At 41.9% G+C, this 25,100-nt stretch overlaps 1 protein-coding gene across 1 annotated transcript in view; it reads right to left on the reverse strand.

Annotated features, from left to right (window-relative positions):
• LOC124789685 (potassium voltage-gated channel protein Shab) overlaps nt 1–25,100 on the reverse strand; it is a 166,960-nt gene that overhangs the window by 93,626 nt on the left and 48,234 nt on the right. The window contains exon 3 of the mRNA XM_047257122.1: nt 10,628–11,471. Within this exon, the coding sequence (XP_047113078.1) occupies nt 10,628–11,471 (844 nt within the window). The remainder of the gene's footprint in view (nt 1–10,627; nt 11,472–25,100) is intronic.

The raw sequence follows: 25,100 nt of genomic DNA on the forward strand, positions 1-25,100 counted from the left end.
AATGCTTCAGTCAGGCAACTGGCACTGCTTATTTCTAACAGCTCTTTTTTTTATACAATGACGACGCAGTTCTCAATGCATCGCTAATTCTACCCACAACTTCTTCCTAGTAAACAAAGCTAACAATCCAGATTGAGGGCAGACACTTGTTCCGCTTCCTAGCGACACTTGATTCGTCCACACTTGCGAGTTCCTAACCTATCCCATTTATCTATCCGGGGAGATGGCACCTAACTTTTAACTTGGAATCAGAAGAACGTGTCATTTCTGGTGATTCATTACATCATTAAAGGCTAGGTTAAAAAGCAGACTAAAAAGTTCGTGGTCTCATCGGTACTCGATCCCGCAGCCCTCTCCGTTTCCAGGCGTGCACTGTACCAATTGATCACCAGATTCAACAATCAACTAACTTAAAATGTGTGCACTACACTGAGGCGTACTGTTTGTACCTCAGTTGATTGGTGTACTCCTTACTTCAGGACTAGCAGAAATTGGAAGACTTCAGGCTGCCAATGCTTTGTGTGTAAGCAATGGCACTAATAATAATAATAATAATAATAATAATAATACAATTTAGGCTGTACAGTAGTGTAGTAGCCATTACATGGTTGCTGTTGTGTTTTGATGCGAATTAGTCGTTTATTGTTGCGAAGTGAAGAATGAAACAGTTTCCGGTCAATTTCTGGAACTACCTGCAACTCGGAGAAGGCATTTTCATGACATATTTAAGCATACATGATGTGTACGTACGTCTGAGTTTTACTGTCATTGGCGCACTGTACATAGTACGTGTGCAGTGGGTGGAACTTGTAAGGAAGATGATGCTCATACTCGTACATTCGTTTCACTAGCTGTAACCTCCTGTGCATTGTGTGATATTTATTGATAGTATTCAAAAAAAATTGTAATGCAATGAGTATTAAAGTTTTTCGAAATAGGGATAATAGTAATGGTCTTTTAAAAATAATTTCGTTTCATGCCGGAAATACAACTGAACCCTTTCTTTTACCCCTCAGAGAGTTACGTTTTAACGCCCCGCCTCCCCTCTACCCGGCGATACTTACCCGCAGTTTGGGAAACAGTGCTCTAAAGTAAAGATGATTGCTGTTTGTTACGCCTCATACTGGGAGGGACCGCCACAATCTTGAAAAACGAGCCATGTATTTCAAAGAGTTGCTGGAAGGACATTTTACTAACTGATCTTAAAGTTGTAGCTATGGTTCAGAATTTTATTTACAAAAGCTACCACTTTTCCTGAGAATACATCATTCATAAAAGAAATTTGAATTATTATCTCCATAAGCCGTTTTAAATTACTGCCTGCGCCACTGCAAACTTTCTTCGCGAAAAAGCAGTGGGGAGCGATATCACAGCAGGTGGGGATCAGCCTGGCACCATCTCGCTTAACTCAGTGTTATGAAGACATCGCAAGTTAGTGAACTTTTTGAATACATAGAACTGTGACCAGTACAGTTAAAAAAAAAAACGACTGAACTGCCTCATTTGCATTGTGCTTCATTAATTCTGTCAGTGTTGTAATGTGTTGCTGGAATGCAGACACATAATTATTGTTTCTTGTCATTGACGTCTGAGTTGTACAATTATCAAGAAGCTTTTATTTCTCAAGTTATTGCTGTATGTGTTGGGCTCGGTTTCTTCCACGAAATTGAGAGTCACCGTCCAGAGCTGTTAGTCAAAGCACTGTATTCAGAACACAGGTTAGTGTGGAGTATGACTATGAGTATAACAATATTTCCTTTGGGATATTGGGACAAGTCAATTTCGTTTGCAACGCCAAAGAGTGTGGAAGAGAAGCTATTGATGGTAGCAGCCCAGCCTGTTACCAGGAGCGCTTAGTTTCTTGTACTGGCGTTTAAGACCCTGGCAGAGCGGGAGTAGAGACTGCCAGTTGTCTGCGTAGAATACTCGTTTCCGTCGTCAATTACTTATGATTTTGACAGTGAAGACCTTATGTTATTGAATATGACCCAATGCCGTAACCGAAACAAGATTAGATAGCCGAAACATTCTTGTAACTTGAATAAAAAGACAGTTTCTGTGAGGTCTAGCGCTTGGTACTTTATAGAGTCGCGATTTACATGTCACATGCGTTAGCGAATGTTACAACTCCTTCCACTATGACACCATCGAAGGAGCGCAAATACAATTCGTCGTGTGACTCGACTGGGGAGTGGAAAAAGGCAGAGTTGATATTCTACATTAATTGTACCTAAAGATGGAATTGTACTGTCCACTTTGGCGCATCGAAAGGCAACTACTGTTGTCACAATACTGTTCCACACTATCCAGTGGCAGTTACAACACGTCGGTATTTTGTGCATATTCTGCGGAAGTGTTTACGGCTGCTCGTGAAGGGACAGCGTCACAAGCACAGTATATCCGTCGGTGGCTATTTTTTATAATCAAGACGATGGACGACTTTTAACTGTCGTCATGTTTCATGCTAGTGGGCCACTTGGCTATCTCGATCGCATCTCGTCTCTTTCTTTCGTAGGTAAGTGTCTGCCTAGCTACCACGAACTGATTATTTCCTTTGGTCACTTCCGTGACCTGTAACGCGGGTCTGTGCTGTCGTCATATCCATATATTCGTACTCTTCAATCTGTGTTCTGATAGGGCACCCAGTCTCCCAAACGTAAACTACTCCACTCTTGCAGGGGACCTCATAAGCTTGCGGTGGGTGCAACGTATCGGCCTCATCTTTGATGGTATTCAGCAGGTGTCTGATTTTGTTGTTATCCCTATAGATTGCTTTAATATTGACTCAGAGAAAAAGTTTTCGCACAGTGGTATAAATTTGTAGCTTAGTTGTTCGCCCGCTGTTCTTGTTTGTGGTCATAATTCGGTTAATTGCTTCTCCGCTGTAGCCGTTACCTATGAAGGTGATACGTAGCTCTATCAGTTTTGACTTTACATCCTCAGCATCACAAATTTTGAGAGAAGGTTTGGTCAGTGTGTGTAATGAGGAGCTCTTGTGCAGCGTGTTGTGGTGCGGCATAGCTCGCGGGTATCTGTAAGTGCGTTCGGAAGTGTACCATATGGCGACTATTACTTGTATATTTCCACCGTAAACTGCCTGCTTTGGAGCCAGGCGTAAATATGCTTATGGGATTTACAAAGTACTATTTACCCTTGCGGCCAGATGACCAAAGTATCATTAAAACAACTAACCCAGCACTTTTGTTTCAGGTGTGCGGAACGACGTACGATCTTTCAAAAACTTCCATGAAGGAGTCACCTGCTAATGGTGAAAGGAGGTATCTCGTTTCTACTCCTTCCGCCTGCTCTTAAAACTTTCATTTCTACTTGACAGAAACTGGTCGTCAAACAGCGAGTCACGAGGTCGTGTATGTCTGGGGCACGTAGCTCTTCTAAAAGTTTCACCGCCTCTTCCACAGCAACATTGGTGAACGGCTACGTCGCGTCAAAACTATTCATACGGTCGTGGGCGAGATGGATATTTGCTTAAAAACTGTGATGAAATGGGCTGAATCTTTTAGACATGATGGTGTATTGCTCACCAAGTACCGCAACGTTTTAATTAGGTGTTTCGCCAAGCTGTACGTTTGCCATTTAATCCCGTTTACCTCTAATCTTAGCCGACATGCTTCTTATTTGCTGCACCTAATATGTCATGGGTGCAGTTGGAACTTGAGAGGTTGGCCTACTGGCTGTGTCAGAGTCAATATTAACTTCCTTAAGCTATGCTTGTATCTGCATGATAATCTCTGCTGAAGGGTCTTGCTTACATTCCTTATTCATGACGTCGTTCCAGTCATAACGTCAACGATTTAGCTGTTGACGTTTTGTCCAAGGAACTCAAATTAGAACATCAATCAATTTGTTGACGCTTCGCTACTACGTCTGCCCAAGCTGAAACGGAGAAGGGGAGCCAAGAATTAGTGAGGGTTCGACCAGCACTAAGCTACCGAAATGTAATGTATACAAGGAAGAACATGAGCGATTGTTGCATAATGGAGAAACAATTGGGACATCATGTTATCCCAGCAGACAAGGGCGCATGTTTATGGACGCGATGGATACAAGTGTGTTTCTTTAAAACCTCCACGTGGAGATCAGGTGCTATTGTTGAAAGACTAGATGGCGCTGTTTTGACGTCCATTTTTCCTTTTCACATGGAAAAATAACTTGGCCTTGCAGATGCAAGGTGTAGGCTACTTAGGGACTCTATGTGTAAAGAAAGTAAAAAAAGATCCTGCAACTAGATCATCAGAAGGACGCAAGCTTTGCTTAGGGGGACGAGAACTGGTTTTGACACAGCCGGTAGTGCAATTCCCCAAGTCTCAGCTGCCTCCTGAATATAGCGGCTACCGAAGACGCCTGTCCACTAAGGAAGAAAGGTTAGGCTTTAACGTCCCATCGTTGACAGGTGCTTCAGGGGTGGGGTACAAGGTCGGATTAGGGAAGGGTAAGAAAGGAAGTCTCCTTCCCCTTCCCAGTTTTCGGCTTAAGCGATTTAGAAAAACCACAGAAATCGTAAGCCTGGACGGCCAGATGGGGGTTTCAAATCTGGTCTCTCCAGTACTAGGTAGTCTCGTGTCTTACCACTGCACCAACTTACCCGATGACTATCAACAAAGACCAATAGTAAATGGAATTAATTCGCGAACATACAACATGGCGAAGCACCTAAAATGAAATCTGCGGTACCTGGAGATCAGCACACCAGGGAACCCGAAGCATTCAGTCCACATCCTAATACTTTAAAACAACAGGTCATTAGGTCCATGGGCTGCGTGAATAGTTTTGACGTGAAGCCGCTTTTCACAACTGTCGTACGGTAAACATTTTAGAAAAGCGAGTCGCTGGCGACATATGTGATCTCGTGCTGCATTATCTGACGGCCAAATTATTTTCCCATGTGAAAAGGAAAAATTGCTGTCATGGCAATGTCATCTCGTCTTTCAACAACAGCAACTAAACTCCACATGGATGTATTAAAGAATCACGCTTTTTCCACACTGATGAAACCAAAATACTTTCGTCATTTGACCACCTGAGGAAACAGAGCTCTGCATATTCAACTGGCATCTCGATACACACCTCCGAAGAACACAGTTTTGGTGAAACAGCAAACAACGGCGTGCTACTATTTCTCGACGTGGAAGTTTGCGAGTCTCCAGACAGATCACGCGGTCCCACGGTCTACATGAAGCGCAGCAGCTGCAGGTACCTCTACGTTAAGTGTCGCCACAGTCCACAGTAGAACAGTTCTTTATTATGCACTCTGACCAGATGGCTAACTGAATCTGCGAGGCTGGTAACGTCAATTCGGAGCTTGGGAGGACACCATGGCTGCGCCTCTTTAGTGAGGAGAGCAAATATAGCCTCTGTGAGGTGCGACAGCGTGTGGGTAAATCTCTCTGATTACAACAATCAGACTTGATGTTGCTCGATTTGGGCGCGCAGCGTGGGAGTCAGTTGTGATCGTCGTTCAGAGTCGACTGGTCGTTAAGATAAAGCCGCCGTAGTATGCCTTTGGTGGCGTACCTGAATAATGTTTAACGATAGACCGAGTGTAGGGAACGTCGTCCCAGAATGAATCATTTCACACGGCAAGGTGTTATTAGAATCTCGTGGCATGATTTCGTTATTGTGATTTCAAAACTGTCATCTACAATGATGTTATTAAATCACTAATTGCATCTTAGTCTGCTGTACTTTCTGAACATCATTAACTGATAGTTAAATGTTATTAATTAGTCAACAAAAAATGGTTCAAATGGCTCTGAGCACTATGGGACTTAACATCTGTGGTCATGAGTCCCCTAGACTTAGAACTACTTAAACCTAACTAACCAAAGGACAGCACACACATCCATGCCCGAGGCAGGATTCGAACCTGCGACCGTAGCGGTCACGCGGTTCCAGACTGTAGCGCCTAGAACCGCACGGCCACACCGACCAGCAATTAGTCAACAAGTCGTCGTTAAGGAAAGAGAGGTGTTATTATCAATTACTTGAGGCAAATAGAGAGGAATGCGAGCTCTAACGAAATGCAGATGTTGTGTCCCACCTTCAAAACTAACCTTACAGTGATGAAACCATTAACAAAATCACGTCCGCTAAGAACAACAAGGACGGAACGAACAGGTAGAATAACCATGGATTGCTCTTCTACAATGCATGCAGGGAACCAGCGACAGTCTGGAGAAAAAAAATTAGAGACCTGCTTAGGACCACCAATGATGCCGCCGATACGCTTCACACACCGACTGAGTAGTAGTTTACATCGGAGGGACGAGGTGACCTATCAGAACAGTGCTTAAAGAGTGCGAGCGTAATATGTGGATCGGAGAACATCATGTGTCAACGGTGACAACTATCCGAAATGACTGTGGGTAACACGTATAGATGGAAGAGGCATGAGTAGTGCTACCTGCACAATATGAAGGGCAATGATGATTACGCGCTTCCGTCGTCTTGGCTGCTAGCATTTGCTACTGTACGAATAAACAGCGCTTGCGAAACTACACAGCGTCACAGAAGGTACAAACGGACCGATCAGTCGTAATCGCCACCGTGTAGCACAGAAGCAGCTCTACGTTTGAAACGCAGGTACCTATTGTACACCAATCTAAACCAATAGAACTTAGTATTTAAGAATGAATGAATAACTGCGCCTCTTTGTTTCATTATCTATGTCAGATCATATGATGAACTTCGTTTACTCTCCTTTTAAGGAAATTCTGGGGCAAAAGTGAAGAAAGTGTAACAGTGTTAATGTTGAACTGGCCCAGAAGTATTACATACCGAGACGAAGGTCACTTGCAACAGTGGTCAACACATTACATCATTTTACAACATAAGTCGATCAGCATCTTGAAAGAATATGGTATAACAGTGAATTATCATAACGAAAACCGGAAGCGAAAACTAAGAACTAAACTCTGCTGTTGTATTGTTACTGATAATCGTGAAGTCTGGCTTAGTGTGAAGAAATTAATTCTTTTATTAGTTTATTATTATCACTATTTCTTGCAGGTTTAGGAGCCATTCCACATCGAAGAGCTATTAGAAGAATTTGTAAGTGAATGTGTTTGTTACTGTTAGTTTTATCGTATTTATTATAAGAAATGATACACCCTAATCTTTCACCAGTCAGCTGTTGGCTTTAGTGTGGGTATGCAATTGCACGTTATCGAACACAAGAAATTTCCTTCGTTTAGGATTGTGAAGGGCCTCATAGACACTAAGTATTTAAGCCAGAAGAATATTTCTTAAAAACAAACCGACAGCAAAAAACTGAAAGTAAAATTCCGCCAGTAGCATCACGTTGTGCACTGTACGGCGGCTTTGCCCACATTCAGTTACTCTGTGGTTGCACTGAGCATCAAAGAGTCTTCTAGAGACAGGTGCGGAAGAGGGGACTTCCCTGCGGTATTTCTTTAGTGTTTCCTGTAATATTCGTCTGATTTCGGGGAAGGGCGATAAAGACTTTGCAAGTACTTAGCATCTTTATAATGCGAGATCCTTATTAGGATCTACAAAGCACAACATGCGATTGCGTGAAGCTGGTATATACTGCATCCCTTCTCCCTGTGACATGGTATAAACGTGAGTGATGAGGTCATGAAGAAAACGACCGTGATGCGAATTGCATAACGTACAAGGGAACGTTTTGGTCAAAATTTTGTATCTGAATGATTTCGTTCGTGGTGCAGTTCGTGAACTTGTTCTTTTGTATGTGGAAGACAAATGGATAACAGTAAATAAGTGAATTCTGATGTCTGGGTTGCGTACTCATCCTCGTTTTACCTGGTAATTTACTCGCCACCTCAGCTGCTGTGAAGAAAATGCTTTAATTGAATATAAATAGTGAAAAGTATCTGGGATCTTTTGGAACACTTTCGTATGTACACATATGTCTCCTACGTGTCGGTGAAAACTGAACACAGATCAAGCGTGAAAACAAGAAGAAGGTGTACTGGACTGTGAGAAAAGAAGAAAAATAGAAACAATGAACGATCCACCCTCCAGATGTGCAACATAAAGCGAGTTTGAGTAGCCATGGAGTCGTGATTGTGTGGTCACGGTGTTGGACCCCGAGAGAGAGACCCGTCTTCAATCCTCCCACGTGCACCCCTCCCCCTTTTCTTTTTTCACAGAATTATGGAGTATCCGTCCGGTCTGTTCGCTGTATTCAAATTTATTTATGTGTCATGGTGCAACGTCCATTTGCAACAGCTAGGTGTAAGGAAAGGACCTCCAGACGTACGTACCTTCTGTTTGTTCTACACAAGTACCACATGTTACGATTCTTGTGTTTCGTTTCGGAAGTTTTGCCTCTTGATTCCTTTCTTGTAACCTAGTTCACACTCATTTATTTGTTGTTTCCATTTCTGTGAGAGGTCTGTGCGGCATGTCGCCAGCTTTCACTATTCGTCACATTTACTTGCGACGGTATTATGACCTTGCCACATGATTCGTATTCTATAACCAATGTATAGAATGGCAATGGCCAAGACTACAGAAGGAGAACGGACACATCAAAGACCGGACGGAAAATTCATAATTTTGCGAGGAAAATAAGGGGGGCACGAAGGGGCTTTGAACGCGGACCTCCCGCTTTGCAGCCCAACACGGAGACCACGCAGCTACGACGTCGTGGTTCTTGCAGTTCTCTCGATGTTACACATCTTGAGAGTGGACCGTTCACTGTTTTTATTGTGTTCTTTTTTTCACAGTTTAGTACACCTTCTTTCTGTTTTCATGCTTGATGTGTGTTTAGTTTTAAACGGACTATCCACTGGGCGTTTAACTATTAAATCCGACGGGGTGTGAGAAGTGGGTGGGATGGGGAGTTTCCCTTCTAAGTCGTTCCAAACTTAATCAGACCTATACACAACTAATTGTAAGAAACACATTGCAGTGCAGAATTCTCCTCAACAAATACAGCACTGTGTACCTTGCTTAATCTAATAATAAGGCAACATTTTTTAAGAATATTTAGTGCTGTAGTGTGACCACAAACAACACTTAACACACTTACAAACTTAAAAAGTTCACTTTTGCCTGGAATCTACTGTGAATTTGTGTTATATAGGGGCAAATCGCTTAAGACATAAGATTCCACATGTTTCGTGAATGGTTCGAGATATCGAAACGACGTTAACGGCGAACGAGGGTACGCAGAACGACACGTAATTTTGTTGTTTGTTTTCCTCTCTTAGCTCTTATCATCCTGGATATAAGACAAATACAGCATTTTTAAATGAAAGAAACTAGTTGCACTAGAAATCTTTTGAAAAGACGAAAACTGTGATATACCGTTGGCGTTGAAACGTTTTGCACAAATATCCGAAAAGTGTACTAAAACTGAAAGGCAAGGCGGCCGAAACGCCACCAAGTGTCGTCCTCGTGCTAGGCTCCGCCGTTATATAAAGCCTTTCAAATGTTTACAAAAGCTGCTCACTGAAACATGAGGGCGTTAAAACATCTGAAGTAGCTTTCATCAGCCTCTTCTGTTACGGTAGAAGTTGCCAGATAACACCATTTACAAAAATTGCAGTTGACCCTGTATCGATTCGTTCAAAGTTGGACCAAGAGAAAATACGTTTTATCTTAATAGTTTTTCTTACTTGGTGGTGTTTACACAGTAAAAGACTTACATTCCAATTTTAGCATTTTCTCGGACACTTTTGCTGTGTGTCATTAAAAAGCGGTATTTCACCGCACTGATCTTCTCAGGAACTTTAGAATGCTGTTAAAAGAAATACATCGGTGTGTTAAAAAGATATACATGTATGAATATTTCCGTCGATAAAAGAGTTAAGAGGATTAAACACACAAGAAAATTACTTGCCCCTCTGCGTCCTATCATATGCCGAAAGACTTGGGTCGACATCTTGAACTGTTCAAGAAGTATTAGGCTGTTACATCTTATACTACTCACCGTCTATAACGAAAACGTGTTGAAGGTGTACAATAATTTTTTAAACATATTGTTTGCGAACAAAAAAATATGGGTAATATTATTCATGTATTCTAGCATTACTTATTGGTAGAACAGTTCCCTATTTAAGGCTGAATAACAAGTACATTCTTTTTGTTCTGCTGATTTATGTTTATTTCTAACTAGTTTTGGGGCTAATTGACAATATTAAAAAACATGTTTAGTATACAATATGAATGAAGAGTGCTCAGTTTCACAGTTTCTCAGCTAGTGTCAAGACCTCACATGCTTCAGCATTATAAAGAAATAACTTTAATACTATAATATTGTGTAGTATAACTGCTTAGTATGGTTAATATTGTCCATTGCGTGAAGTGTAATTTCAACGTCAAAAAACAAGTTTGTGGCACAACATTCTAAGCAAGTGAATTATTTCTTGCTTGTAATGTTTGGTTACCAAAGAACTAGTGTCCCTCGCAGACACTAGTCAGTCATCTCCTGAAGATTGTTCAATAACCCGAGAACTGGTTAGAAATATCAAAAATCAGTAGAACAAAAACAGTGTACTTGTTATTCAGCCTTAGATACGGGTAAACATTTTTACGACTGGGAATCAGCATTAGTACTGGTGTGAAAATTTCGACACGCGACGAGTGCGGTCGCCAGCGAGTGCAGCCGCCCGCTACTCACCCGTGTCCACGATGACGTCGATGAGGTCCATGCTCTTGGCGAAGGCGTCGCGCAGGTTGATGTGGTGGAAGGAGACGATGCTGCCCTCTCGCTTGGCCCTCTCGAGCGCCTCCCGCCGCTTCAGGGCCTTCTCGCGCCGCATCTGGTTCTTGTAGAACTCGGCGAAGTTGTTGACAATGATGGGAATGGGCAACGCGATCACCAGTACCCCACAAATGCAACAGACACTTCCTATCACTTTCCCGAGCGGGGTGGTGGGGTAGATGTCGCCGTAGCCCACGGTCGTCATTGTGATGCCCGCCCACCAGAAAGTTTCGGGAATGCTGATGAATTTGGTGCCGGGCTCCTCTTTCTCGGCGAAGTACGCCAGACTGGAGAATATGAGGACGCCCATAGCGAGGAAGAGCATAAGCAGGCCCAGCTCCTTGTACGAGTTGCGGAGCGTGAAGCCGAGGCTCTGGAGCCCCGTCGAGTGGCGCGCCAGCTTGAGGATGCGCAAGATGCGCATGATCCTGAAGATTTGGACCACGCGGCGCACGTCTTGGAACTGGTCGTTCGCGTTCTTATTGGTCTCGAGCAGGAAGAGGGAAACGAAATACGGGAGGATAGCGAGCAGGTCTATGATGTTGAGACCGCCCTTGAAAAATTTCCACTTGTTTGGGGACGCGCTAAAGCGTAGCACGTACTCCAGGGTGAACCACGTGATGCAGACAGCTTCGACCATCGCGAGCTGCGGATTGTCGAAGTTGCCCTTCTCGTCATTGTGCTGCAGACTGGGGATGGTGTTGAGAGTCAGCGCGATCGTAGACAGCACTATGAACAGGATCGAGATGACGGCTATCACCTGCAAACGTCACGGCCGTGTTCCAGAAATCTGCTTTGTAGCCATGCCGAGGGCATTTGATGAATGCATCAGCAGGAATTTGAGTGCCAGCGGCAGTTATTCGCGTCCAGGCATCATCTGTTCGTGAAACTCAGGCATTGAGGAGAATGCCACTTTCTGTCGTGAAACACCTTGCCGGTATTCTGAATGACTGGTATTTGATTCCTTAGGATTTCTATTTTAATGTCACTTACGCCTTGGTTCATCAAATCGTATGGAGAGGTTTCATGAAGTAGTCCACGTTAGGTGGTCCTGTGGCGAAATGTATGATTTGGATCTCTTGTTCCTTCTTATTTACGTTCCGTTCTGACATTATTTAAGGATTTCTGCCAGAACACAAGAATTGTATATCACAGCACCAGACTTCTAAAGGCAGTAAACATCCGCCTGTTCGTTACGTACAAAACACATACCTTTTCACAAATATTCTTAATAATGGAAGACAAATGAACGGCTAAATGTTTAAAAACTGATCTCCATAATGCTGCGGTAGTCCACGATGTCTATTAATTGTACAATATGTGACATCCAGGTAGCTTAGTTAACTCTTATGAGGCCACGAAAACACCAATACGTCATGAAAATTGAATAATTCTTGTAAGAGCAAAAATTCGCTTTATATCACAGTGAAAACTCAGATACGTTGCATGATGCTGTTATTATACAATAAGCGAAAGAGGCAACTGTAACAGAACTAGATGAAAAAGTCTTTGTGTTTTTGAAGTACGTAGACATTTCTCTGTTAATCAGTCTCAAAAATTTATGACTGCACCAACACTAGTTTATAACTAAAATACGTCTTTCCTTTTCTTGTGATTTTCTTAATGTTTGTTAACAAGTCCTGTGTACATTGCTCATTCTGACAACACTTTAAATAGGTCTCATTTTGTAAAGTAGCTCCAAATTTCACCGCTTTAAGTACACTGGTCCAAATTTAAAGCAAAAAACCGCTCCTTCCCCATCCTGTTTCTAAATCACGATATAATCATACTGGACTTGTTGTATCGAGGCAAACAGTGTAGAGAAGGCTTCGAAAGAGTTGAAGAGTGGCCTTTTTTTTCGGAGAACTGCTGTATGTGTACCTCTACGAGTCTTCACAGAAGAGAACGTCTAGTGTGGAGTCATCAACATACCACCTAGACTGTCGAAGTGTGAGCCAAAGTTCTTTTCACAGATGTGTCATGATTTTGCCCGGAGAGTGATTCTATACGGATTTACATCTGAAGGGAACGTGGAACACGATTTCGAGCCACGAACAATGTGGAAAGAGACCGATATCGAGGAGGACAGCTAAAGTCTTGGGCAGGGATTATGTTGAACACTCGAACATCTCTTCATGAAATTGTACAAGTGAATCGACAAGATTTAACTGCCGTCAGGTACCGTGACGAGGTCTTGGGACCTCATGTACAATTGTTGCGAGGTGCTGTGCACCGAAACTGCATACTGATGGACGATAATGTCCGAGTGGTGGATGTTTTCTTGGAGCGGAAATTCTACACGCATGGCGTGGCCTGTTCGGTCTTCCGATCTGAATCCCCTAGAGCATGTCTGGGATGCACTAGCCAGACGGGCTGCATCACGTCAGTATCGACCAACCACACTCCAAGACTTACGAGCAGCTCCACAGGAAGAATGGGTGTTATTGCCTCAGCATGTCATTGATGACGTTATTCTTAGCGTACTCCGTCGTTGTCAGGCGTCTGTTCTCCATGTTGCAGTTTTATACGTTATGCATTTTTTACATTGTTTCTACTTTGCTATCGCCTTTTATACTGTTTTGTGGCAAAATAAACACAACCTTGCAAAATTTCCGTTTGTTGCTTTAATTTTGGGCACAAATTACGTTCAGTTTACTTACACTTATTAATGAGTGTGAAAGGTAACTCACTGGCTACCCACCACCATTTTCCTGCAAATATTGTGAGCCCCTAATTTACAACCGTCAAATTAAGGTAAAATCTACATTAACAGTGTCACCTCAGTCACCTCAAGTGAGCCCCCACTGAATATAGTGTGCCACGTATTTCGTATAGGATTCATTTAGACGACACTATTCATTGATATAGAGCGTTTACTCGTTTCCTAGCATCGATCACTGAGCATATACTATTCCGACGTGTGAATTTTAATATTAGAGGTTTCGGGATGTCGGACAGAATAGTTAAAGAATCCCCAATAAACATAATAATGGTGTATATATGACGCTTATTGCATAAAAATAATACGTTACGTTCTTAACTGTACCTTCTGTTTCCCGAACAACCATTCTAAGGAAAATGGATAGCTTGTTCTCAACATCTAGTTCACGTTAGTGAACTGCCAAACAGGAATGAAAAACGGTAATATTTGTTTTTGGCACATTTTTCTAGATAATTTATGTTCAAAAATTTGTACGACTAACGTCATCCCACGTATAAAATGTAGCCTGATACAACGTGTACGAGTTCGCACTGTGATATAAATTTCCATAACAATTTCACTGCGAATATTCGAATAAATAAACTAAGGGGAGCTCTTAATTAAACGTAAGTGATGTAATTCTTTTTATTTCGCTCAAATGAGAAGCGAGGAATTTAACGTCAACTGCTGATAATATTTTGCCAAGAAGAATTTACATAGAAAGTTGTAGGAAATGTTAACATTCTCTTTCGCGACAATGGGTAAAAGATTTACATGATCTTTAAGCGTATAAGCATTTTATTTCAAAAAATGTATTTAAGGTATGGAAATGCATTTTATATTTTAGTGACTAGGAATAGCGGTAGTCACGATGTTTCAGACGGCCATCTAGGAGCTACAATTTAACGTTCCACTGATGTGCAGTTTAATTTATGCCAAAATGTCGAGCCCTCAGCTGAGATTCAGTAAACATGAATCCGTCTGCAACTGGCTTCACGAGGAAAAAAAATTGCGTTATATGGATAAGCGATCGTATCCACACACGTAAAATAAAATCAATTAATACGTCGAAAGATGTTTACCTAACGATCAATCTTTTCACAAACTACGAAATAGTTTGCTCTAAAACCTGTGATGTCGCTCAAGCTGTGATTATGTCAAGTGCAGCGTACAAGAGACGATGAGGACACGTTCTAATTGTGAATGGATACATAGAATATAGGAGCTGACAGTGTAAAATAAACCAAGTTTTTTGACGTAGGATCGGTGAGGAGGCTACCAGCCGTCCATAGTGCCCGGTGCATTCCAGTCTCAGAAAAGACCGGTTACAACTGTCTGAATTGTCATTTGAATTCCTAAGGAACTACTGTTTCCTTATTATTGCTAATATTTATAGACGAAAGGACTAAAATTTCATTGCGACAATAATCTGAGTCTTTACAGACGTTCTTTATGGAACAAACAAGACGTTAAAAACCTTTGATCTCCAAACAGCATACTCACTCTATGACTGGGAGGCGCAAAATTCATTTTCACTGTATAGTGGTTTGAATCATCCTTTATCCTTTGAATGAGAAATTTCATTATTTCTCCTCTATTTCGCCATAATAATAAAAAATGCGTTTTACACCATCGTATAGCACAGCGCTACACCACATGCGAGTGGCAGAACGTAATTTAGCGCAGATGACACGTTAGCAATTATCAAAAGTAACTGCAACATAAAACCAGTCTAATGTTGAGAAACAAACTGTCTTGCGTCGTTCACGAGCAGTCATAGTCCGTCTGAGAAATCTCTGCCCAAACCCGATCCTGGCACTAGTTGTGAAGGGCATTGCTTATCGTCCTGATACGTTTTCAGTGGTCTTGCTGAAGTAGGTAATTGTGGACGGCATCTGTATTAGAAGTATGCAAACTTTCTTCTTTTTGGTTTGAAATATCTAATTTTACCAGTGTTTCTTCTTCGACAATGTTCTGCATACATTTCGTAAGTCCAAAAATCAGTGTTTGCTATAGCCAGAGAAAGGGAAAAATACAAAATCTTAAGTACTCTAATGTAGCAGCAATCTACCACAGGAAAGAGCAAACGACGTTTTTGAACTCCTTTACAGCTTAAACTCTTTTAGGTTGAAAAAAATACGTATCCTTCCGTATGTCATTGCAAGTCTTCCAATAGAGTCGTGATTAACATGGGGAATATTCACTTTCTTGGTACATAATGTCTGCTCCTTGGTTTGTCTGGAAGACGTAGTACAGCGCATTCGTTTATTTCTAATTAGTGTATCAGATGATGCCTGGACGTGATATCACAAATTTACAAATTTCATAGAAGCTCTTGGTTTCGCACCCGAGCTTTGAAAAATCGCAGATAAAGCTGGCCTATAAAATATCAAATAAACTGAACGCACATGTTGATAAAATAATGACAAAGTATTGTTCTAAGCTGTGCATAATTTCAAATAAATAAATTACAACTGAACTCTTAAGCGCAAATTTAGGCAATTTGGTGTATATTTAATTTAAATTAAGGTATTATACAAAGAGATTTTGCTTTCTCTCGATGTTCTGAACTTCAGTAGCCTCCGAAAAAAAGCGAAATAATTCCTTAACAGCTTTAGCATGAAGCTCTGCAGAAAAAAAACTGAGCTGAACAGGTTCTAGGATTTGTGTTATCATTGACGCATTGCTTTCATGGCCTTTGACGTGAAATGTCAAAATTTGAGTGTAGTTCAGTGTTTGCAAAGAGAAATAAAATGGACGCTGTCCAATATGGCTTTGCAGCAGCGGTAGTAGCATTGCGCTGGGATGTAGGGCCATCTCGGCAGTGAGAACGGAACAAAGGATGGCAGTGGAAGGCAACCGTATCGCGTCGCTCGGTACATCTACGATTCCCACACTCGCCCACTTTTTCAAAAGTGATAGTCTGTGCCGGGTGTCTGGTTATAAAAGGCAACATTATTTGCACATGATGTACATGGAATATTACTGTACTAGGTGTAACATTCAACAACGGACTAATTAAGGTACTAATACCAATAGAACTGCCATTAACTTCAGCTATTACAAATCATTATTCACTTGGTGTAACATTCAACTTCAGCAAGTCGGCTAAGCTGGGTTTATTACTTCTAAAGAAAACCGTTTATATTTACGTGGTGGTATGTGGACGGGAACGCTTACTCAAGTGACCACAAAGTGCGACTCTCTAGGATGCTCTGGTATCACGAAGGTGCAAAACTATTAAGTGCTATCTTTCGTGGCAATGATAAGGTGCAGGATCAGGCCAAGAACGTTATAACCATGAATGGTAGGTACTTCACCGTATATGAGTTTGCAATGCCGGAATAGTGAAACCTAGAATGGCATAGACGAATCGCTTTGCACATTTCAAAATGCTCATTGGACAGTACTGAGTCGTTAATTAACGGAAAAGATGCGTAGAAAAGGGCAGCAAATGACAGGGCTACTGTATTGCTTTATTCTCAACTCCAGTGCGACAGATTTTTCAGGTTAACAATGAAGGAAAAACAAAGAGTGCTACTTACCATTAAGGTAACAAGCTAAGTTGCAGACAGGCAAAATTAAACGATACACATAACCTTTCGGTCACAAACTTCGTCGGAAAAAGAGAAACACGCACCATTCACTCACCCAAGCAAGCACACCTCACGTACACATGCCAGCCAAATGCAGCAGCTTGTGTGTGTGAATGGTGCGTGTTTCTTTCTTTCCGACGAAGGCTGTGACCGAAATCTTACGTGTAGGCGTTTTTTAATTTTCCCTGTCTGCGATGTAACTTGTCATCTTTACGGTAAGTAGCAATTTGTCTTTTCCTACAGTTTTTATGTTTCTACCTGACGTATCCATTGTTAGATTTTCAGATTAATACCGAATTTTGCTGCAGTATTTCTATAGCGTTAGTTTCAGTATATTTCACGATCTGCTAAAGCCGTCGTGTAGTGGAATCCTATTCTAAGCATTTCATATGGAGCTATTTTGGGTGAAAGGGTGTATTACGAACAACATTCGGCTAAACGCAGTGTGAAATTATTGTAATACTGAGTTTTTTCTTGTAGTAAGCTCAGCACTCTTAACGTCTCTTGGTTTAGAAAGACCCATTCTAAGTGTCTAGAGAAATTAATACTGTGCATTGATTTTAATCCCGTGTGTCAACACGCCAAATAATAAAATATTCTGATACTGAGCTATACGTAACATAAAAACTCTTTCCATATATTTATATAGTCCACAAATAATGCCTTCCAACAAGAATTATGAAGCTCACTGAAACCCGACATTTGAGTATTTCTGTACCGAAGAGCTGTAGATCTCCATTAGAACTTCCAGGAAATGGAGTGCGACGAACCACCTTTGGCCGTCAATACACGAAAAAAATGTTATTCGTTAACGAATGTCTTGCGAAATAAAAACTCGGGACTTCCTTACTGTTTGCTACGACATTTTAACTGTCGTTCTGTACCCATTACGTACACATCGTAAGTCTCTTAAGAAAATGAGATTCTACAAAGGAAACTTGGAAGATGTTCGTTCACGCGAGAAAATATTCATCAGAATTGTCCCGCTACCACTCGCACGCACTGCGATGAAATAGCTTTATTGCCAATTGATACCCAGTATCTGACGTAATACGTGAAACTAATAATTTCTCTAGACTGGGGGTACCATGTGACCTTACTAGCTGCAAGTGGCACTGTCCAATAAACATTCTCTGTATGCTGTTGCCTGACTGGCGTTTTCATTTTGTGGAGAGTAAACGTTTTCAGGTAGTTAACCTTTTCCAAAAAAATAAATAAATAAATGATTACTTCATCGTTTACTCTGGACTGGAAAACTTCGTAGTAAAAGAGAGCCATTTCTGTGGGATAGTACTGCAGTAGTGCCTAGTGGCGGCTATTATTGCGGTGAGCCACAAATGGCATACCTTTCTTTAAAGAGACGTATCGAATGGCTTTTCTGAATGGTCACTGCAGTACATTTTGTGGTCGCTTACAGTAAAGGCGAATGCAGTCTGGAGTAATTTGAAAATAAACGGTTCTAAGTAAACTTGCAAATTTGCTAAACAAAATTATCATTATGTAAAAAACTATGCATATCAGTACCTCATGAACTGCAGTCATTGTGGCAGCGTGCTAGTAATATCTATTTAAGATGCAGTAAATGCCCATAACACTGATGGGGCACAGAGTGTGGTGGCATTATATGATGTCAGTTGAAACATTTTTTTTTTCATTCTTGACATGTGAACGTGCCTGTGTTTGTTCAGTGTGTGTGTGAATGTGTGTATTTTGATGCAGTGTGGTTTCACAAACGAGGATAAGTAAGAAAGGAAAGAATCTAGAAGAAACGCCATTGCTAGTTAGCACTATGTCTACGACAACGACAATGCACTACCGTAAAGCAAACGAAAGAATAATAAACTAAATAAGAAGCAAGCTTAGGCATGAGTATGTGCAACAAACTGACCGCTAGCATGTTCTGCATTTTTTTAAAAACGTTTTCACTGTTGTCTGCAGCAGAATCTGAATGAAGAAAGTCATGCGGAGAGTTTTATACTACTCTAACCAGGCCATTGCAAAATACACACACACAGAAATAACACATTCCTCATCAGCACGGGATGCGTGAAAATGCTCGGAAAGCGTCTGAGTCGGCAACGTGTGTGTAGGTCTGGACTGGCACGGGCTCTCTCGAGTTATCATTCAGTTAGCAACCGCCGGTGCGGGTGAACAGTTCAAGACCGGCTGGAGGGGGAGACGCGTTGCCCTCTCACGAGAGGAGAAGCTCCTCGCCTGGTCTGCGAGCACACGAGTTGCCGACTCACCATTCACAAGGAGACTGGCACAGGTCGCAGGAGGAAACACATACAGACAGTGCACAAGACGTCTCAAAAATGCAGTAACAGAAAACTAAATAAAATAAGACAGTAACGAGGAGAGAGTGAGCAGTAAGTTGTGCATTCCAAGAACATTGAACAAAGATTTGCATCAGTCGCAGCAAGGCGCGGGCTCCTCGGTCTGACGTCACGCCCGCCACTTCTGCCGCCGCCGCTTGACCGCCTGTGGCTGGGAGGGCCTGGTCAAGAATGACGGAATTCACTTCTCTAGTCGTCCACTATAAAGTAAAGTGATCCAGCCGAGAAACTGCATACATTAATGTGAAATATGTGTGTTGTTTTAGGGACTTAATAATTATAACAAGCGTTTCGTGTTGGTAGTTATACTAAACACAGTGCTCAGCACATGTCTTGTTTGAACTGGGCTTCTGCCAGCTTGTAAAAAGCAGTGATGTGTTCGCATTAAAACAGATATCTGCCTCTGTGTATCAGATCGTCTAGTCTACCGCGTTTTAGTCAGTCTGTATTCATATTCTCATCCGACTCATTCGGAAGTGAACTAAACACTACAGTTCGAGAAGTAGTTTGATTCTGACAAGTCTGAGCGATTCGGATATTTTACAGTTTTTCACGTACTCATGCATGTTAATCCTTTTGGCCTTTATCTAATGGCCTAACAGCAAATAATAATTGAGGTCTGACCGCCACGTAGAGAACTTCGTCACCTGATGTACAATACCGTCGCAGGAAAACGGTATTTGATTTCGTCCTTTACGACTCTTCTGTGCGACCTTCCTATTATACCACAAAAGATTACCGTTTTCCATTATTTCTGCTCATTATGCTGACGCTCTCGTTATTTTGATACTTAAATACAGATACCACTGTTTCATAGCACCAGTTGTTCGTTTTTGTGCTTCTAAAGTCTTTTCGTAATAAACGAACTGAAGTTTCAAAATCTGAAACACATGAACGTTTAAAATATCGGTTATGTGTAAGAAAATAAATATGATGTCTGTCACGTTCGAAATAATGGTAAATAAAGGAAGAACGTTCCACTCTGCAGGCTTTTGTCAGCAGTAAATGATGATCAGCCCAGAAAACAATAGCTGAGACGGCCTACGGAACATTTAGCTCATTAGCTAACTAACTAACAGTGGAGAGGGTTGTGTATTTACCACGTTCACTGGTGCAACATTACTAGAGGACTGTATTTGTAAAATATGTAAGCATTGCTCAGCATTTTGTGTGCCTGGGACTGTGAGAGAACCGGCCCGACATTAGCTTAAAGCAAAAACAGCCGGCAGTTCACCGACTTAGTTGACCCAGCGAGCACGTATTGTTAAAGTGTGCCGTGTCATATTTTGACATTGGTGTGACTGCCGGCTTTTCTGTTCGTTCACAAGGTGGAGACACTTGCTGATAATGGAGTCAATGTAGAAGCAGGCTGTTCTGATTTCCAGTTTGCGTTTCACAGCGTTGCCCACACTGGCACTGGAAACAACGTTTTCAGAATGATGGAAATTGGACTGTTTGTATGAAGACCTTCTGGCAAGCATAATTCGATGTAGGAGAAGCGAAGTCAGCATCCGACGTACCTGAAGGAAGTGTAATAAGAGCGTTGTTGTTCACCATAAATACACGTATAAATGAGCTGGCAGACAGTTTTTGTAGGTCTATGAGACTATTCGCAGTTGTACAAAGGGAGTTCAGATCATTAAAAATGTGATACCAAATGCACGTACAAATGATGACGGTCAGCGTGTAGTAAACAGCCTGCCTGCTGGTCATCAACGTAATGTACGTTTGAATCATAACGTTGCATTACACTGGCTGACTTGCATTACACTGGCTGACATTAGGGGGATTAAAATATCCTTTATTTGTATTTATTTATTCGATATTCTGTAATCATTTTCAAACGACTGCGTAATATGACTCACCAAATCGATATATGTACCTTGATTTGTCACGTGATAAATACTTGGTCTGTAACACAGATTTCCCAGAACAGGGGGTGCTGCATAGGTTAAATATATTTAATGAACTGTGTCACGAAATGACCAAAGGCTGTTGTAATCCATATTTAGTAACAGATGTGTCAGCCAAGCGGCCATCGTCTAGTCACTAGGTGACACGAACACGCTTGCTTGACCAAAACTAGTTATCTGTCATTAAACGACGCTTAGGACCACCGAAGGCTGTTGTAAATGTTTTGTATTCAATTACAACTAGTATTGGACAAGTGGTCATCATCAGGTCACCAAATGACTAGTTGTCTATGAACAGACTGGGTGTTAAGAAACGATACCGCCAAAATTCGAGGTATTGCAGAGGGTGCCTTGAGGAACAAATCGGGCGGGGTAGTGGGGGGGGGGGGGGGGGGGGGGGGGGGCGGGGCGGGGGGAAGAAACCGTGTACGGAAACGTAATCCAACGATGCTACAGGTCTTCAAAGTTAAAGGCGCCATCGCCTGCCACTAGCGCACCCCTTCGGCGCAAATGATTGTATACGCTCGCAGACCGTAGGCGGAACGTCTCGCAATGTTTGTCATTCAGTGACTGCGACTCATTGCGACGATTATTAGTGGAGAAGATGGCGCTGGTTGCTGCGAAGACAGGCGTTGTCTCCTATGAATGCGATACCTTGGTGGATGACGGTTTCGGACACATGTTTCCATCCACAGTTTATTTCTTTTCTGGAACACTGTAAAATCTCCAATGTTTTTCGGCATACGGGAGCAAAATAAACTGTGGATGGAGACCCGTGTCCCAGACCATCATTCACCGAAGCAACAGAACATCGCATTCTCAGGAGACAAAGCGTGTCTACGCTACAGCTATCTCCATCTTGTCCACTGGCGATCGTGGCAGCGACCACTGAATAGCAAACAACACTGCGAGACGTCCCGCCTACGATTCGTCATCGTATAAAGTCGTGTTTGCTGCCGAAGGGGTGGCATAGCAACTGACACCAGCGCCTGTAACTCCGACGCTCTGCAGCATCGTCGGTGGACACCGGTTTTTATCCACAATTTGTTCCTCAAGATGCGATCTACACCCCCTCGAAATTTATCAGTATCATTTTGTAACGTCCAGCATTTCCTTTGTATCGGATTTTCGTAGTTTCATGTGGCCGTTCCCCAATGATGTCCATTTAATGGATCATACTATACAACTACTGTAGAATGACAGCGTAGTGTAAACTTCTTTGTAATTAATGCAAAATACAGAGCTCTATTAATCGTCCAATGAAAGCCAGTACAGTAAAGTACAGTATTATCAGTCAAAACAAATTTTGGTGACTGTGGGGCTTGTAGCAATGAAAATCAATAAAAATCAATGTACGTAAATAGCTGAAAAGACCTGATACTCCATTGTGAATAAGTCACCGCAATGTGTTAGGTCTCTGGAATTATAATATGAATGTGGTCATGAGGAATTCTGAGACCTGATTATCGGAAAAACCCTAGGAAAGTGTAGCTGACGCAAGATGGAAGCATGGATCAATGTGTTAATGCGGAAAGCTGTTGATTATTGTTAGTCGGCTGGAAGTCTTAGGCGCAGTTATACGAGGGGTAGTCACAAAAGTCATAATTATCACATAAAGAAAATTATGAAATTAATTTTTTTTTGTCGCTTGTAAATGCATGCGCTCTTGGCGCACACTGGAATTCCCGCTCTAGGTCACGGTAAAGGGGGGCTAGAGGCAGAAGGGTGCAGACTATTGATATACTGGAGTGTCCTGCAGTAATTAATTTTCGGCAGCGGCGAAAGTGTTGCAGCTGTGTGAGCCCGATCCATACGGCTAGAGAAGTCATGCGGCTAAGCCCGACATGGCTGCAACATTTCTGTTACTGTCCAGAACGAATTACCTCAGGATACTCCATCGATATCAACATCTACTTGTGGCTCCTCTAGAGGCGCATTACGGAACTATGGCGCGGGAATTCCACCGCGCACCAGAAGTGCAGACATTTACCTGGAAAGAAGCGAACAAAAATTACCCACATTACTTTCTTGAGCTGGTAATTAACCACTCGTATAAATTTGAAAGATGGAATAGTTTTAAGAACGGGCTGGTTTGTTTACTTGGTGTGACAGACATACTCGAGGTAATGGCACCCGGCCATACAGAGAGCTGCCGGCGGTCAGTACCCTCCCCTCCCCTCCCCTCCGCTCCGCTCCCACATAGCCACAGGCCCTCCCGGCTTGTGTGCGGTGCGGACTGGCAGGCGCGCATGGCGTGGGCGTGGCGGGATGTGGCGCCACGTGGAGGAGCTTGTGCGGTGCTGCGACCGCGCGCGTTCCGTCAGGAGGTATCCAGTGTGAGGTACGGTTATCGCGTCTGCCCCTTCTCATCAGCACAACAGGGGGAAGGAAACAAAACGCCAGGCTCGCCGGCTGCAATCATTAGTACCAGCGACTACACATGGTTCTTTCTTTCCTTTTTTTTTTTTTTTAATTGCTACTAATAGTGATATTCTATTGGCGTTCCATTATTTGCTAGAGGAGAGGGCGCCTTGTCTCAGAGTTTCATCCTCTCTGTCGGTGAGTTGGAACAGAAGAAAGCATAAAAATGAAATTAGCACAAGTCACAGTTAATATTATTATATCCTGGTGCCATAGCAACCATTTATATGCACAGCTACCTGTTTTGAACCAGTCTACCAAAGTCTCTCATTTGTTATAATATTCAGTATATCTTTGTATGACTGAGTTTCTAGTGACGTACAGTACCTATCGTATCTGTACTTCTCTACACAAGTGAACTAGCAACCAACCCACATTTTCAGAATGACGATCTTGCGACATTAGTTATGTATAGCACAATCCGAAACACTGGAATGATTGATAAGCTAAAAATTACGAATAATTGTTTAAATAAGCTGTTTTCAGTCGCATATGTTTAATAAACGGTCTCCCTTCTGCACAGTAACCTGTCTGGATCAGCATACCCCATCAGGGAACGCTGTTCTACAGATAATCGGGATTAGCATCACGTTTCTGTGTTACAGCGTGGCACTTTCGTGATCACAGTACTGACAAGAATACTACAGTATACATGTAATTTTATTTTCCTTCACCCTTATGCGACGTACTTTGTTATCGTTCTTGCATACTAAATGAGAGCATTTTACTTTAGTGTCATGACGAGACTGAAGAATACAAATTCACTTTTCAAGTGAAACTAAACATTATTTAAAGAAAAACATAACGAACAGTCTCCTAAGTCACTGGAGAAATCACCATTATTTGCTTGTTGTTACTCTCTCAACTCAATGAAAATTCTGAAAATATCGCTCCACAGGACAGCAGATTTTACGGGATATCTTGTAAAACTCCAGTGTCTGTAATTATGCAGACGGAAGTAACTATCTTAATAACAGCTGGGATCGGAATGAATATTAAAAAAAAGTTGATGATTCTTTAAACTGGAGACCAGCTGCACCAAAACCAGTTTGTGTTGTCCATTCTGGAAAATTGCTTACGAGGAATTAGCGACCGCCAAAAGCTTACTTAAACAATAACAGCTAATCTAAATAACTCGTAATAGATAATACTACTTGTGTATATCATCGCGACATTAATGAACATATGCCGTACTTCCTACTCAAAGTGAAATACAAATGTCGCAAGTTCGCTATACTATACCACTCCAGCTGATATTTCCACGCTACTATCTCGCATTAAAAATATACTTTGGTATGTATTTGAAAAATGATTTTCGTATTTCTAAAAGTAACTCTTGGCACTATTTAACAGATTGTGGGAAGAATTCCAATTCATTGTAAAGCTTCGTGTATTATACATAGCCATATGTGTGCTCAATTT

The sequence above is a fragment of the Schistocerca piceifrons genome, chromosome 3 (genome assembly GCF_021461385.2).
Source record: "Schistocerca piceifrons isolate TAMUIC-IGC-003096 chromosome 3, iqSchPice1.1, whole genome shotgun sequence".
NCBI lineage: Eukaryota > Metazoa > Arthropoda > Insecta > Orthoptera > Acrididae > Schistocerca > Schistocerca piceifrons.